A 14,338-nucleotide genomic window follows, 5' to 3' on the forward strand; every position below is an offset into this window, starting at 1 on the left:
CAGTTGTGTATGGCACATCGTAGGTTGTACAAGCCGCTTTAAGGTTGCTAAAATAGCCTTGATGGAAGGCCTGAATAGCTAAATCAATTCGGCCTTCAATCTGACTAGCCGGAGTGTTCTGTGGGTGAGCCATTATAGTCATTAGTGTCCGTAAAGTGCAGATTTGGTGTGTTGCGATACGACTCGCATGCAAATACGACTCGCTTGTCAAGTACGTTATGCTTTGGTGATGCTTAGTAATCAAAATGTACTCACGTGACTTAATTACTACTGTCGCGAATGGTCTGTGCTGAGAAGCTCTCGCCGCGTTCAATATTCCAAGTTGCGCTCTGAGTACGTACCATCAACAAGAGCTTCTCCAAACCTCACACATTGCGATATACCAATCTATTTATCGCTCTTATTCCGATACCTCACCTCAATCGTACTTGTGACACCTCAGGTTACTCTCCTCACCCGCAAAGATGTCCGGGGAAGCTGTTATGAGGCCCGACAAGGACCACTCGGCCGACGTCGACAAACAGCTTCCAGAGGCAGAAGAGCTGGCCAAGGTATGCCGCCAGTATCTACGATATCCTTGATTGTATCTAACTTTGCTCTATAGACGAACATACAGGCAGCTATTGAAAAGCTGACGGCGCTGGAGAAGCAAACGAGACAGGTAGACAGCCTTGCCTTACGTTTGTAGCACCATTCACTAACAAACATATAGTCGTCAGATCTTGCTTCCACCTCGCGAGTTATTGTCAAGATAGTCACACTAAGCAAAGATTCGGGGGACTGGAACCTGGTGAACGAGCAGGTCTCTCTGCTGTCGAAGAAGCATGGACAACTCAAGCAGGCGATTACAAAGATGGTGCAGGTCGTGATGAGCTTCCTAGACGAGACGCCAGATCTCGAGACGAAATTATCGGTTATCGAGACACTCCGGACGGTGACTGAGGGGAAGATTTTCGTCGAGGTGGAGCGGGCTCGTGTCACAAAGGTTCTCTCGGACATCAAGAAGGAGCAGGGCGACCTCAAGTCTGCGGCGGACATCCTGTGCGAGTTGCAGGTCGAGACATTCGGGTCAATGGAGCGAAGGGAGAAGACGGAATTTATCCTCGAACAGGTCGCATTATGCATAGAGAATGACGACTGGACACAAGCTGGTATTCTCAGCAGGAAGATCAGCACGAAATACCTTGCGCGACAGATCCCGAAGACACCAGAGCAGTTGGATAAGGAGGCCAAGGAGCGCGAGAAGAGGAGAAACAGGGGCGAGGATGTGCCGGGGGTTAAGGAGGATGATGTCACAGACCTGAAGTTGAGGTATTACGAGCAACAGATTATCTTGGCGAAGCACGACAAGAAGTATCTCGATGCTTGCAAGGACTATAGACAGGTTCTTGATACCCAGGCAGTAGAGGACGACCCAGAGAAGCTGCACGCAGTAAGTTCCACGGACTTGCTGAGCGAAATATTACTAACTTGTCCCAGACCCTCCAGCGCGTTATCTACTACGTGATCCTCGCTCCATACGACAACGAGCAGTCCGATCTCCTTCACCACATCCATTCCGACACCCGCAATACCCAAATCCCCGTCGAGGCCGAGCTCCTCAAGCTCTTCACGATCCACGAGCTGATGCGCTGGCCCGAGGTAGAGAAGCACTTCGTACCGCACCTGTGCGCTACGGACGTCTTTGATCAAAATTCGGAGGATGCGAAATACCGCTGGAATGAGCTGCGCAAACGCGTTATCGAGCACAACGTCCGCGTCGTCGCGAAATACTATACGCGTATCCAAATGGGCCGACTGACCCAGTTGCTGGACCTGACGGAGGAGGAAACTGAGCAGTACATCAGCGAGCTCGTGACTGCCAAGACGGTATTTGCCAAGATTGACCGTCCAGCACGACTGGTCAGCTTTGAGAAGAAGAGGGATGCGGATGATGTGCTGAACGAGTGGAGTGGGAACATGAAGAGCTTGCTTGGGCTGCTGGAGAGGATCGACCACTTGATCACGAAGGAGGAGATGATGGCCAGGATTGCACCGAAAGGGGAGAAGTCAACTTAGACGGGTATTGGGACGGTGAATTGGGAGGCGTGATATGGTGTACTATATAATAGCCAGACCAAACGGTTCTTACGATTCCAGGAATCTATCTTTGGTATATGTCAGCGTGAACGTCTATATCTATGCCGTCTTCCATGTATCCCATATTTCTCATCAATCGGTTCTATCTTCCACTGATTCCCCTCTCAAAATGGAACATCCATATCTTCGATGTTCGCATCCTCCTCCCTCTTTGAAACTCCGCCACCCTCAATAGCCTGCCTGATAAACCCCACCAAAGCCGCTACCCACTCCTTCCCAATTGGCACAAAGTGACCTCCTGGATGCACAACCACATCTCCTCCAACCCTATCCACCAAGCCCCTCGACCTACTCTCCTCGACAACTATGTCCAACCCTCCGATATAATGCAGCGTCTTCGTTATCCCCTCGCACGCCTCATAAAGCCCCTTATAATCGTCATGCGGCGCAAAGAACCCCGAATACACAACCCCAAACTTCAACGGCGCGCACTCCAGATCTTCAAACGAAGCAGGGAACTTCCACCCCCCAGCCTTTGCCATCTTCTCCTTCCTCCCCGGCTCCAACAGCGCCGCAACCATAGCCGCAGCGGCCCCTCCCTGCGAGAATCCCATCACAGCGTCCACGCCACCAACTTCGCATATAGTCTCCGCAATCCGGTCCACACCCTCATCGAGGCCCGTATATGTCCCTGTGCGATCATCGCGGCGCCACCACGCCCACGCATCCACGTCGTCCTCGTCATCAGCCGCTGCGCCTGCCGCGATCGGCCCGCCCTGGGATGTAGTAGTTGCGCTCACATATCCCGGGATCTGTGACGGGCGCAGGCGGTGTGGTCCGGTGGGGTAGATGAGGCGGATTCCGCCGGGGTACTTGGCGAGGGAGCCTGGAGGAGGGGCGCCGGCGTTTGGGGTGCCGGGGATGGCGGGGAAGGCCTTGTCGAGGGCCTTTTCCAGGGCGCGTGTTTTCGCGTGGAAGGAGGCGCCAGATTGGGTGTACCCTACTATGTGTCAGGAGGGCGCGAAGAGGTGGGGGGGTAGTATGTACCGTGGAGCATAAGGATTTTGAGAGCCCGTCTTTCTGGGAGTGCCGGGGAGGCGGCAGTAGGCGTCGCCATTGTGGTGTTTATTGGCTCTTGTGAAGTGGATGAGGGAGCATGCCGAATGTGGTTCTGGAGCTGGAGAGAGCGGGCGACTAGACGACTGGATTGCATTGTTCTAGCTGACGTTGTCGTGGGGTGAGGTTGAGGATGGGGGAGATCCTTGTCGTATGGTGGGGTACCTCGGACATGGTACAGTAAAGCACCGTTATAATCGTCGGTGTTCGCACCGACCATCTTACAGGTGGTCGGCGAAAGCGAAGTGCATCCGGAAAGCGAAATTGCATCCCGCCAGCCAGATATCATCAGTATGTAGAATCTAATATAACCACTATCTAAACAACTAAGTTATACAACCAATTAAGTGATTAAATTATTAAATAAAACTGACGCTATTTTCACTTTAAAAGGGTTAGGGTTAGGGTTAGATAGTGGTTATATTAGATTCTACATACTGATGATATCTGGCTGGCGGGATGCAATTTCGCTTTCCGGATGCACTTCGCTTTCGCCGACCACCTGTAAGATGGTCGGTGCGAACACCGACGATTATGGAGTTTTTGCCCTTAAATAATTTCAAATCTGCCGCATTTGCCAACTTCGGCTAATTATTATCTTTATGGATTTTAGTTGGCTGGACGGGTGGACTGAGATTTGAAGATCGGATTACCCAGAGGACTCCACTTCCTTCCCTTTCTCGTCTCATCGCCCTCAGCATGTCGAACGATATGCGGCTACAATGTCCCTGCTCTGCTTTCTTTCTGAGGAGCGATGCATTTCGTGCTCACCTTGACGAATATCGAGTTAGTATTCAGTTACCTGTAGGTACAGAACTGACTTTCTCGAGTCTCTCGAAGGATATTTGTCCGCTCAACTGAAATTATACGGGTCCCACTCGAAAGCAAATGACGATGATCAAGATAGCGACGACCACGACCCAGATGTATATGAAGAAGCATGATTGCGGTGGTAAAACATTTAATTGTCCTCTTAAAGATTGCGATAGAAACGAATTCTTCAAAACCCGGCAGAGGCTTCGGAGGCATTTTGAGCAATGTAGGCCTTTGTCTTCCTCCTTCAAGCGGGGCTGTTAACTTCGATGCAGACGTCCAGTGCGAAGAGGTATGTGTGTGCTGTCAACACGTTTCAAGACGAGCCAGGGATTATATAAGACATGCCGGACGGCACCAGGACGTGGGTATGATCAAGACTACCTATATAAACCAGATGTGTGACGAGTTGCGCAAGCGGGCCGCCGACGAACTAGATCTTGCAGAGAGGGGACATCTCTCCCGCGTTGAGAGGAGCAATAAAAGAGCGCGCGAAGTGGGAGACACCTTGAGCTCAAAGCGCCAAGTTGCACAGGGTTGGTTTCATGAACGAGCTCGGTTTTCAGCCTGCCAATAGTTTTGAAGACGCGGTAGACGGAGTTCAGGCCAAAGGTCAGGTTATGGTTTAGCACATCTCCATTGACAGGGTCGTAGTTTGCATGGGCTGCGCTAAGTGGTCCGGCGAGGGCAGGATGAAGGGAGCCCTGGCTGGCGACTCCAAGGGGCTCAAGAGTCTCAGGGTCAAATTGCTTGTACGAAGCATTGTCAGTAAACGCGCTGAGAGTCTTGAACCGCGACTTTCCGTCACTTGATTTTCCGTTTATCCCGGGCACATTTGGGGCAATAGTGACTCCAATATTGTTCTCTTCAGGAGACGGGCCCCTTGCTGCTGTGAATACGCTCTTCATCTTTTTAAAGAGGCCATCGCATGGGTCCCGCTTCTGGCCGAAGGTTAATTGGTCGTAATTCCCAGTGTGGAGCGGATTTTCTCGACCAAGGTGTCTACATTTTGGCGTGAGTTGTAGGTAGCCTCCACCGAGCCATCAGTTGAAGGGGTAAGCTCAAACCGATGGACCGAGGAAAACCCATCAAACCAGTGGTCGATTTTAAAATCACTCTTTGGGGTGTCTTTGACAATATACTGAGACGGACCGGTTCGGTATAGAGTACCGGCAACGTAGGAAGGAATAAAGCCTTTTACAGACAGTTTAACTGGAGTATGTTGGTAGCCATCGGCCTGGAACTGGTATTTATTAGATGGGGAGCCTTAATCAGATGGGTGTTGCATCCTCTGATATAAAAGAATAGAACTTACAGCGGCTTCATTTGGCCACCCTTGGAAGTGCTCAGAAGATGCAGCCATGATTGGGGTTGTTTATTAGTTTGTGGATATGCAACTGTGGTTGAGAATAGTGAGAACAGGGAATATGGCAAAAGTGAAAGATTTATATACAGCAATCGACGTGCGAAAGCAAGGAGGACGCGTATATTTGGAAGAAGGTTGCCCCGAATAGAAGGTGTGTGACGAGGACACAACGACAGATATAAATATCTGATATAGCCCAAAGTAGTAAAATTTGGCGGAGTTGCAGTAGAGACATGACATGACACCCCGGGGATTTGGGGGGGGGGTTCAAGGTCACGAAGAGGCGACGCGGCTCATGGCCTACGTCCGTATGCATTCTCTAGCCCTTGGAGTATACCATGTAACTTTATCGTAGTTGCTCCATTTATTCCGTAAAATAAGTGTAGTGTAGCTGTGGGTCAGTCTAGAGTATTTTCCACAGATATTGAAAAGGATTTTATGCCTCAAATGCCAGCTACCAGCTACCGACGACCATTGTGTCGTACTGTCTCAGTATCGCTCGATTTCCAATAACAGTGCGGCATAGGCGAGAGAAACACTGGGCGGCATGGGGCATGGGGCATGGGAGGACTTCATGGGACCGCATCGATCGGTCAAGCCTGTATCCATTCACGATTGTACTACGGCAATAGCGAGTGATGGAATGTGGATTTCAAAGGGGACGGGGGCTGATGTTTAGCCGCCATACCTGTCACGAGCAGCACGGGAGGGTCAGTCTTCGTAATGAGCACAGAGTCTTCTATCTACCGATCCTTAACTTGACTTCCCAGTGCCCTGTCCAGCCAGGCGCTCTTACAATACCCTATAACCAAAGGAAGTTGGTCCGCGACGACGACGACGGGGGAGATTTTGGGCGGCAGCCTGGGCATGACAGTGGGTACGACGAAGCTGACAAACATTTCCATTATCACTCTTATTTTCACGACATCGCTGTCTCGGACATCTGTGGTTTGTCAGTCGCGGGGAAATAATACCAATGAGTGATAGCTAAGCCTTCAACACTATATGCGCAGCCGTTAATACTTTCCATTATTATGGCCAAGCCAACTACGAAAGGCTGTAAAGGAGCTATCTGTGAAGGATTGCCCCTTCTTGAGTTTACGTCCATAAGGTGAACGGGGCAACGGAGACGCCAATGTTGCTTGCCCCGCCGCAATCGCCGTCATCGTCTCAGCTTCATCGTCGCCATCGCTGATGCTGGCAATCACCGTGTCTACTGTCTCTTGATAACAAGCTCCACGATATGCTTAGTTAGCGACATTACAACGTAAGGTAGGTTTTTCATACCAGCAGCGGTTTGTTGCCTCGAGGCTTCTGGTGATTGTGTTTGTGCCAAACGTGAGCTAGAAATCGCAAAAGAGGCGAAGAAGGAGCTTGTTAGTATTGTTTTCCCTGCGAAGGATATTGCTAGGTAGGTTTTTCTTTGAGCAATCTTTTCTAAGTTGGATTTACTTTTCACATCATCAAAGAGGAATCCCTTACCCTCGTGCAGTCTGAAAATGTTTCCATCGAGACTAGTTACCCCATTTCATCAAACACAAAATGGCTCAAAGCAAACCGCGTTTTCTCCTGGTCGCCATTATACATGCCTCTAAAACCATATATAAAGAAAGGATTAAATCCTTATTTGGGTCCTTCTCAACCAACCTTTTTCTCGTATCGTTCCCACGATACCGACGTTAGATTTCACTCTGTATCAAGCACTTTTCCAACACCATGGCTGATATCACGAATGCCGAGACAGAAGGATCTTCTGATGGATTCATTTGCACGCTTGAGGGTTTCACCCCGAATATCATTGGACTGTATGGTATACCTGGCGCTGGGAAATCTCATTATCTTTCCATGCTCCAGGTTCACTCTCAGTTACAAGGAACCACCCCGTTTAAATTTTTTGAGGGATCTTCGGTGATTAACTCTCTCGTTCCCGGTGGCCTTCTCGCATTCAAGAAGTTGCCAGAGGAGCATAAAGTGAAGTTGCGCGAGAAAGCCATCTGCTCCATTAAACACGAATGCACAATCGGCAGAACTAATGGGGTAGTGGCGGGGCATGCCACGTTCTGGGACGAAAAAGAGGATTCCGAAATCATTGTGATTACACCGAAAGATCTTGAGATATATTCGCATATACTGTACTTGAGAATTGACCCCGAGGTTATTCAACAACACCGCTTGGGCGACTGGGAGAGAAACCGTGATATCGTGCCACTTGAACACTTGGAGAAGTGGCAGAAACAGGAGGAAAACATGCTGCGTACATTTTGTCGCGTCCATGGTATTCACTTCTGTGCAATATCTCGAGGCAACAACGTGGAGTCCGAAGAGATGTTCTCAGTCAGACTCATGAGGTTGGTCTCCGATCTCGGCCGTCACAATGAGCATGTTAACCGGAACAACGCGATGACCAGGCTGGGAGAGGCTATGGACAGTGACGCCACTCGCGATGGTCGAGTCAAGAAAATGTTGGTTATGGACGCGGACAAGACGTTGGCTCCGCAAGACGTTGCCGATATGTTCTGGGAAAAAGTCTCCAACCATGGGGCATCGACAGGGGCAAAAAACCCTCTGAAAGAATTGTTCGGCGGCTCTAGTGGCTACTCGTATCATTCCTTTCGGCAGGCCACGTTGCTCTACGAAGAAGCCGCTAATGACGGAGCATTCGATGGCATATGTGACGAGGTAGCCTTGGGGGTGACTATGTATCCCGAGTTTGTATCTCTGTTACACCAAGCGGCAGAGCTTGATCATGTCGGCGCTGTGGTCATAACCTGTGGTCTAGGACATGTCTGGGAGAAAGTTCTTGAGAGAGAAGGTCTGGCCGACTCCGTGGCAGTTATAGGTGGAGGACAGATTTCAGATGGATTCGTGGTGACTGCGGAGCTCAAAGCAGAGTTGGTTGATCACATCCGGGACGCATACCAGGCAGAAGTGTGCGCATTTGGAGACAGTCCGTTGGATTTGCCAATGTTAATCCAGGCAGACCGGGCCATAGTTGTTGTCGGCGATGAGGACTCCAGGAGCAAGTCCATGGAAGCTGCTTTGAGGGATGCTATAAAAACCGAGGGTTTGACTGCCAGTCAACTCGTGTTGCCGAGCACAGCAACCCCACGGTTGGATTCGGTCAAGCTCCCGCTTATACAACTCTCACAGGCCGATATAGAGGCAATCCTGTGCAATTCCGATTTCCAGTTCATCCATGCAACCAATAGCAGCGCAGCCGCCCTGCTCACAACTCAGACGCGTGATGCAACTGTTGCAGGCCCGGCCCTCAAGAGAGCTCATCGCCGCATTGGGTGGTACTTAGCTGTCGAGTTCATTAGCAAGGTTATTGGACTCGAGAGCTACAAGATCCCACACGTTCAAGGCGGACATACGAAGGGTCATCGCCTGGAAGGCGAGAAAAGGATGACAATTGTGCCTTTGATGCGCGGCGGAGCACCTATGGCCGAGGGTATCAACGAAGTTTTTCCTCTCGCAATGTTGGTGCATGCGAGCCAGCCCGAGGACCTCAAACTCCATCATGTAGAGCAGCAACATAGCATCATCCTCATCGACTCGGTCATCAACACCGGTAAAACTATTTTGGAGTTCATAGAACACGTGCGAAAGTTGCATGCCACTATCCGCATCGTTGTTGTTGCCAATGTCGTTCAAGACAAGTTCATCTCTGGAGAAACGGCGTCGAATCTAGCCAGCTATGGAAATATCAGTCTTGTTGCTCTTCGCCTGTCTAAAAACCAGTTTAGAGGTAGCGGAGAGACCGATACAGGTAACCGTTTGTTCAACACGACTCATCTAGCATGATCGGAGTTTGACGGCCTATCTGCCATGTCGTGGAGAATGTACGATGGGTTGTTTCAATGCGGTCACTTGAGTTCTAGGTTCATAAATTACTATTATTGCGGTAGTAGTATGAGAGATATGCTTTATTTTCATTTTATTCGAACTTGGTATGATAGTGTGATATGGGTGCTATATCGAAACTAAAGCTTGGTAGTGAACTCCTCATTACCATGGGCCAAAATAGCCACTACTCTGTGAACACCCCAATAGAATATTTTAGACTATTCCCCTGCCAAATAATAATCTTATCCCCATGTTATCCAATCTTTGTATCAGCCTAGCTGTTAGTTCAAGGCCACGTAAACTTAAAAACTACACCAGTGCTTCGTAGCGGGTGGGACCACTTCTCACTTCACTACGCCTGTATATGACCTGTTCGCTCCTTCCAGATATCATACGTGTGCTCCTTCCACATATCAGCCTTTCGCTCCTTCCGTATACCACCGTTGCTGTTACCATATAGCATTGTAGTCGTCGCTCCTTCCATATATGGTCTTAACCGTTGCTCCTTCCAAAAATCATCCTAGCCGTCGCCCCTTCCATATATTGTCTTAGCCGTTGCTCCTTCCTCAATATCAGCATTTCTGCAACACATAATGGAGCCAGCCCGAGCCATATGCCCGGCAGCCAACATGGACTATTCTGACTCAGTTAGTGGCTCTTCAAGACAAGAAGGCTTATCTACAGAAGCATTACAGTCTCTCCCCACAACCTCACAAGCACCATATGACGATGATCTTGGCTACAAAAACGACCACGGCGGCTACTCCTATCAGCCCACCTACGATAGTGATGGAATCACGAGCAATCACCCAGTTGAACCCCGGGAATCCAATGAGCCAGTCCATTCCGCTGCTAGAAGTGCAAATGCTCCCCAGCTCGCGCTCCCAGTATTAGAAGAGTCCATTTACTCTTCCGAAGAGAGCTCAGACGCTCCCTCAACACCAACCTCGATGCTCGATGACTCCGTCTTAACCCCACCCCGAATTCACTCCCCAACGCCCAACGAGTCTTCTCACCGCACTACTGACGGCCCAGACGCTTGTCCAACATCACTCCCAATGTATTCCGCCGTCCCACGACAGATACCCCATCGGACATATACCCGAACGCCGCTGTCGTGGAAAAGTCTCAAACTAAGCGTACAAGTAAGCCTGCATGCCGACAATGTACGCCTAGAGCTGTTTGAGAAGATGATTGCGGAAGAAGTTGAGCGACGATTCGATGCGCGCGTAGCAATTGCCCAACGTGCACTTCTTGGTAGTGGCCTAAGGAATGAAGAGATGCTGAATGAGAGTGATAATGGTTTAGGCGAAAGTGATACGCTGCGGATGATTACGCGTGATGTAGAGGCGTTGCAGCGGGAGATGGACATATTTCACCTCGTCGCCTCATTTAGGCGGCTGCATGGTTCGGTCGTGGTCTGCGGAAGCAACAACCCAATCGGGAGTGTGTTGTTACTTCGTTGATCACCAGATGGATCTGTGGTATAAATTGATAGGAACTATTATTTACGGCCTCGTCCACGTCTTGCCAGGCGGAGGCGTATAACAAGGGAATGGGAAATAGGGTGGATATAGGAGCAAGGGGAAGGGATTGAGAAAGTGTTGGCACTGTCTTTATTTCGATATAACTTTAGCACCGTACATTTCCGACATAGTTCTCACTGTATTGTAGAATTATTATGGGGGAGCAAGAGATACGAGAGAATAGCTCTTCCATTCAAATCCATTATCTATATGGCTTGTGGCTATATAGCATGTGCTCTCCACTAAAGTAATGCTCATCTCTACTCATAGAAACATATCCAGCGCCTCCAGTACTCACTACCTCGCAAGGTATATTTCCAGTAGTCCAAACCTCCGAACTCCGTGCCTCTTTTGATCATAACGCCATATCTCATAACTCCGTCTCCATCTAAACCATAACCCCGTAAATCGTAAAATCATAAATTATAAAGCCGTAACTCGTAACTCCGTATCTCATTAGTGTCGTAAATCATCAACTCCGTAAATCATGCCGCCGTAAAATTGGTAACTCCGTCGATCGTAACGCCATGTGCTGCCTCGGTTTTGTGATCCGTAAATCCGTGGTGAGTCGCACCCACCCACACCTTGCAATGTATCGTCGCTCCATATCGTATCAAACATCTTGCAGATTCTCGTCGTTCCATACCGTAACACATCAAGGGCAGCCCACTGGCTCCCCACTCAAGATCTCTCAGATCTTCCCATTCTCTCCACTCCCCACCCGACTCTCCCGCCTTCCCTCCACTCCCCACAGAAATACTTCACTTCCCCTCTTCCTCTCTCTCTCGCTCCCACCAGCCTTGTTCGTAAATCCGTGCGCCCGCGGACAGCACGGAATGCGGCATCGCTCCTCAACCCGCTTTGTCCAATCACGCTAACTACCTCTGCCAAGCAGCTCATGCTGCTTGGAAGCTTCAGCTTCTCCTGTGCCTCCCACGGTACGAGCGCAAGCGCCACAGCCAGCAGCGCGATGAAATACCCAATCAGGGTCGCAAGAATGACATAGAACGCTGCCATATCTGTGAGAACCAATAGAGTCTGCGATGGGAACGTCGTATATGCCGCAAACATCCCACCACCGAGTATCGGTAGCAGCATCATGAGCGGGTGCACAACAGCCAGAAGCGCGACAAGCCAATGTCCGTTCTCAATCGCTAGCGAGAGACCAGCAAATGGAACACTGGAGCTCGCGCTATAATCTGCGAGGAGCGAGGGTAGAGCTCGAGTACCGTAGGTGCGGGCGAGTTCAGACCAGGGTGTCAGGCGGGCGATGGAGTATGCCATGGGCCTCAGGGCTCCGTAAAGAACGAGACCAATGGTAGATGGGATGAAGGAATAGAAGAACGACGAGGGGATGAAGTGTGCCTTGTTAGGAGTGGAGGAAAGTTGCGGGCGGAATCCGGAGCTGAGGGCTATCAATGGGAGGAAGCTGACGATGAAGACAGCGACAAGTAGAACACCAAAGATAACGGGCCAGAGCAACAGGGCCGAGCGCCTCAAGTACCATGGAATGTAGGTTGCACGGGTGGTCAACATCTGCGCCTCGGTGTCGCCGCTGTAACGGGTCTTCTCATTAATTGATGGCTCGGCACGGCCGCGGTTCATGCCGTGTCGGCGGAGCGGTGCGCCTTCCTCGCCGATACAGTAGAAAATGTCTTGGGTAGGGTTTGTAGTGCGCCAGTACCCCAGGCGATCAGCGCGATGCCCAAGTTTCTCACGCAGCTCGGGTAGATCTGATGCGTCCTCGGCGCCCTCATAGTCATCCATGCAGTTGCTTCGGGAGAGCAGCGCGATGACATCAGCGAGAGATCGTGGGTCCCAGAGCAGGCCGGTCTCGCGGCGGACGAAATTGAGGATGATCCCAACGAGGCCGAGCACAATTAAGATGTAAATGGCGATGAGGAAACCGGCGATACTTGTCACGGTGCTGTATTTCCAGAGTCCGTCGATGTTTGTAACAGTGAAAAGGCAGCTGGCGAGGGGGATGGTAAGAACAGCCGGCCAGATGAGCACGCTGCACACTCCGAGGTGGATTTGGTCGGAGGAGAAGTAGCTGAATCGTGGGCTGAGGAGGGTCGTGGGCTGGAAAGGCAGAAACAGGGACTGTTGGCGAGCTTGATGGTTCTCGGATGTCATCTGAACGTAGGGGACAATGCGTCCGACGGCCGCCATGACGCCTTCAAGCCAGAGGAATAGAGAGGCGGCGATAATCTGAGGGAGGAAGCGGAATGTGAAGTACTTCGCGTCGAAGGAACCACTGTGGGCCCAAAGACCGTCTGCGAATTCGATGCAGAGGCCTAAGCCAAGTATTGTGGAGATGCATAGCAACACCAAAACGGCAAGACTGTAGGTCCGTAGAGTTTTTGGCACAAAGTTGAGTGCTGGGTACCGTGCAGTGTGTACTGGAGGTTCAGCGGCGAGGTACAGCTCAGATCCGGATGTTGGCAAGGCGAGACTAGCCAACGAGTCTTTCGGGTTGTACTTGGCTGTTGGTTGCGGGGCCATAGATTTTACATCTTCTTTCGACCCAATATCGGGACCAGGTCCACTATTGTAGTCGGGCTCGTCATCATATTTGGGTCTAACGTAGTCTTGCTTGAGGCTTCGCTCAGGGAACCTTGGGTACGAAGAGCTGCTGTCCCCGCTTGTCCCTCTCAGGGTTGAGCTCCTCGTATCGTCTTCTCTTGTAATCTGATCAATTGCATATCGGAGGTAAGGCATGTCATCGTTCGTTGGCGTTGGTGGTCCCGAGTAGGTAAATTGCGGCGGTTGCGTCGACTGCATGGACGGCCTCATCACTCTCGTCCCGATATTCGAACTCATCCGTGCAGCAGGAGGCATGGTCACATAGCGGCTCGCTAGCGGTGTAGTCCGTGGAGTCCGTGGGAATTTCGCGGTGAGTGTTTCCAGGGCCTCAGAATAAGAGCGTTGGCTGACCTGGTCCTGCGTCCGTGGATTGATTGGGGCGTCAGGTAGAAGAACTGTTTCGGCGCTGGGGTTGCTTGATATATCGAAGGCATCTTCGTCGTCCGTATGTAAATCCTCAGCACTGTATCTATCCTTAGAATATTTTTCATTCGCTCTTTCGACTAAAAGTTCTTTGTCTATCGTGGTCATTGTCAGCCTTGGTCCTCCCATTGTGCCACCATCAGCCGTAGCCTTCAGCGAACTTACACTGCACAGAGCGAACGTCAACTCTTCGAGAATTCATGATTGCTCAATTGATCGGTGAGTAGCTGCGAGCTGCTATTGCTTGATGCAAGATGCGCATCTTCCCGCAGCTACTGCAGGTCAGAGGTATATACGTCAAATTATGATGTGGCGTTGGAAGGCTGGGAAGGGCTGGGGCAGCCGCTGGCGAGGTGGCTGGCGACGCGATAACCAACCACCCAGGTCTCACGTCGCGTTGGACGCAACCACCCAGGTCTCACGTCGCGTTGGACAAACGTCAAAACCCCACCACAATGCAGGGGTTATGGTATTCAGACCGCGCTATTCAGTGGAAATACGGTAAAAGATCCGTGAAAATTTATTACAATTAACTGAGATAATTAAGACTCTGATTTACGTGAGTCCTAACGGTGTTCCCAGA

General features: G+C 50.6%; 6 protein-coding genes across 6 annotated transcripts; 3 read left to right on the forward strand and 3 right to left on the reverse strand.

Moving 5' to 3' along the window:
- Positions 1-344: 344 nt before the first annotated feature.
- VC83_02482 (uncharacterized protein) lies at positions 345-2,109 on the forward strand. Its single transcript, XM_024466143.1, has 4 exons — positions 345-551; positions 605-661; positions 713-1,432; positions 1,480-2,109. The coding sequence occupies exons 1-4, from the start codon at positions 465-467 to the stop codon at positions 2,056-2,058; spliced, it is 1,443 nt and encodes a 480-aa protein (XP_024326340.1). The 5' UTR covers positions 345-464; the 3' UTR covers positions 2,059-2,109.
- On the reverse strand, positions 2,110-3,519 carry VC83_02483 (uncharacterized protein). The gene is made up of 2 exons (XM_024466144.1): positions 3,127-3,519; positions 2,110-3,079 (listed from the first exon to the last, which is right to left on the reverse strand). Exons 1-2 carry the CDS (start codon positions 3,482-3,484, stop codon positions 2,244-2,246), a joined length of 1,194 nt encoding a protein of 397 aa, XP_024326339.1. The 5' UTR covers positions 3,485-3,519; the 3' UTR covers positions 2,110-2,243.
- An 869-nt stretch (positions 3,520-4,388) lies between these two features.
- On the reverse strand, positions 4,389-4,916 carry VC83_02484 (uncharacterized protein; the record flags this gene model as incomplete). The annotated part of the gene is made up of 1 exon (XM_024466145.1): positions 4,389-4,916. The coding sequence occupies one exon, from the start codon at positions 4,914-4,916 to the stop codon at positions 4,389-4,391; it is 528 nt and encodes a 175-aa protein (XP_024326338.1).
- A 2,174-nt stretch (positions 4,917-7,090) lies between these two features.
- On the forward strand, positions 7,091-9,293 carry VC83_02485 (uncharacterized protein; the record flags this gene model as incomplete). The annotated part of the gene is made up of 1 exon (XM_024466146.1): positions 7,091-9,293. The coding sequence occupies one exon, from the start codon at positions 7,091-7,093 to the stop codon at positions 9,176-9,178; it is 2,088 nt and encodes a 695-aa protein (XP_024326337.1). The 3' UTR covers positions 9,179-9,293.
- A 556-nt stretch (positions 9,294-9,849) lies between these two features.
- VC83_02486 (uncharacterized protein) lies at positions 9,850-10,830 on the forward strand (the record flags this gene model as incomplete). The annotated part of the gene is made up of 1 exon (XM_024466147.1): positions 9,850-10,830. The coding sequence occupies one exon, from the start codon at positions 9,850-9,852 to the stop codon at positions 10,684-10,686; it is 837 nt and encodes a 278-aa protein (XP_024326336.1). The 3' UTR covers positions 10,687-10,830.
- A 100-nt stretch (positions 10,831-10,930) lies between these two features.
- Positions 10,931-14,064, reverse strand: VC83_02487 (uncharacterized protein). Its single transcript, XM_024466148.1, has 2 exons — positions 13,921-14,064; positions 10,931-13,850 (listed from the first exon to the last, which is right to left on the reverse strand). Exons 1-2 carry the CDS (start codon positions 13,955-13,957, stop codon positions 11,428-11,430), a joined length of 2,460 nt encoding a protein of 819 aa, XP_024326335.1. The 5' UTR covers positions 13,958-14,064; the 3' UTR covers positions 10,931-11,427.
- Between the last annotated feature and the right edge of the window lie 274 nt (positions 14,065-14,338).

This window comes from Pseudogymnoascus destructans (assembly GCF_001641265.1).
Source record: "Pseudogymnoascus destructans isolate 20631-21 unplaced genomic scaffold scaffold_5, whole genome shotgun sequence".
In the NCBI taxonomy this organism is placed as follows: Eukaryota; Fungi; Ascomycota; class Leotiomycetes; order Thelebolales; family Thelebolaceae; genus Pseudogymnoascus; species Pseudogymnoascus destructans.

Coding starts and splice junctions, on each gene's coding strand:
- VC83_02487 (XM_024466148.1), bottom strand. CDS start 13,957: ATGAATTCTCGAAGAGTTGACGTTCGCTCTGTGCAGT. Junction 13,851..13,920: donor TGACGTTCGCTCTGTGCAGT/GTAAGTTCGCTG, acceptor TGACCACGATAG/ACAAAGAACTTTTAGTCGAA.
- VC83_02482 (XM_024466143.1), top strand. CDS start 465: ATGTCCGGGGAAGCTGTTATGAGGCCCGACAAGGACCACTCGGCCGAC. Junction 662..712: donor TGGAGAAGCAAACGAGACAG/GTAGACAGCCTT, acceptor ACAAACATATAG/TCGTCAGATCTTGCTTCCAC. Junction 1,433..1,479: donor ACCCAGAGAAGCTGCACGCA/GTAAGTTCCACG, acceptor AACTTGTCCCAG/ACCCTCCAGCGCGTTATCTA.
- VC83_02483 (XM_024466144.1), bottom strand. CDS start 3,484: ATGATATCTGGCTGGCGGGATGCAATTTCGCTTTCCGGATGCACTTCG. Junction 3,080..3,126: donor CAAAATCCTTATGCTCCACG/GTACATACTACC, acceptor GACACATAGTAG/GGTACACCCAATCTGGCGCC.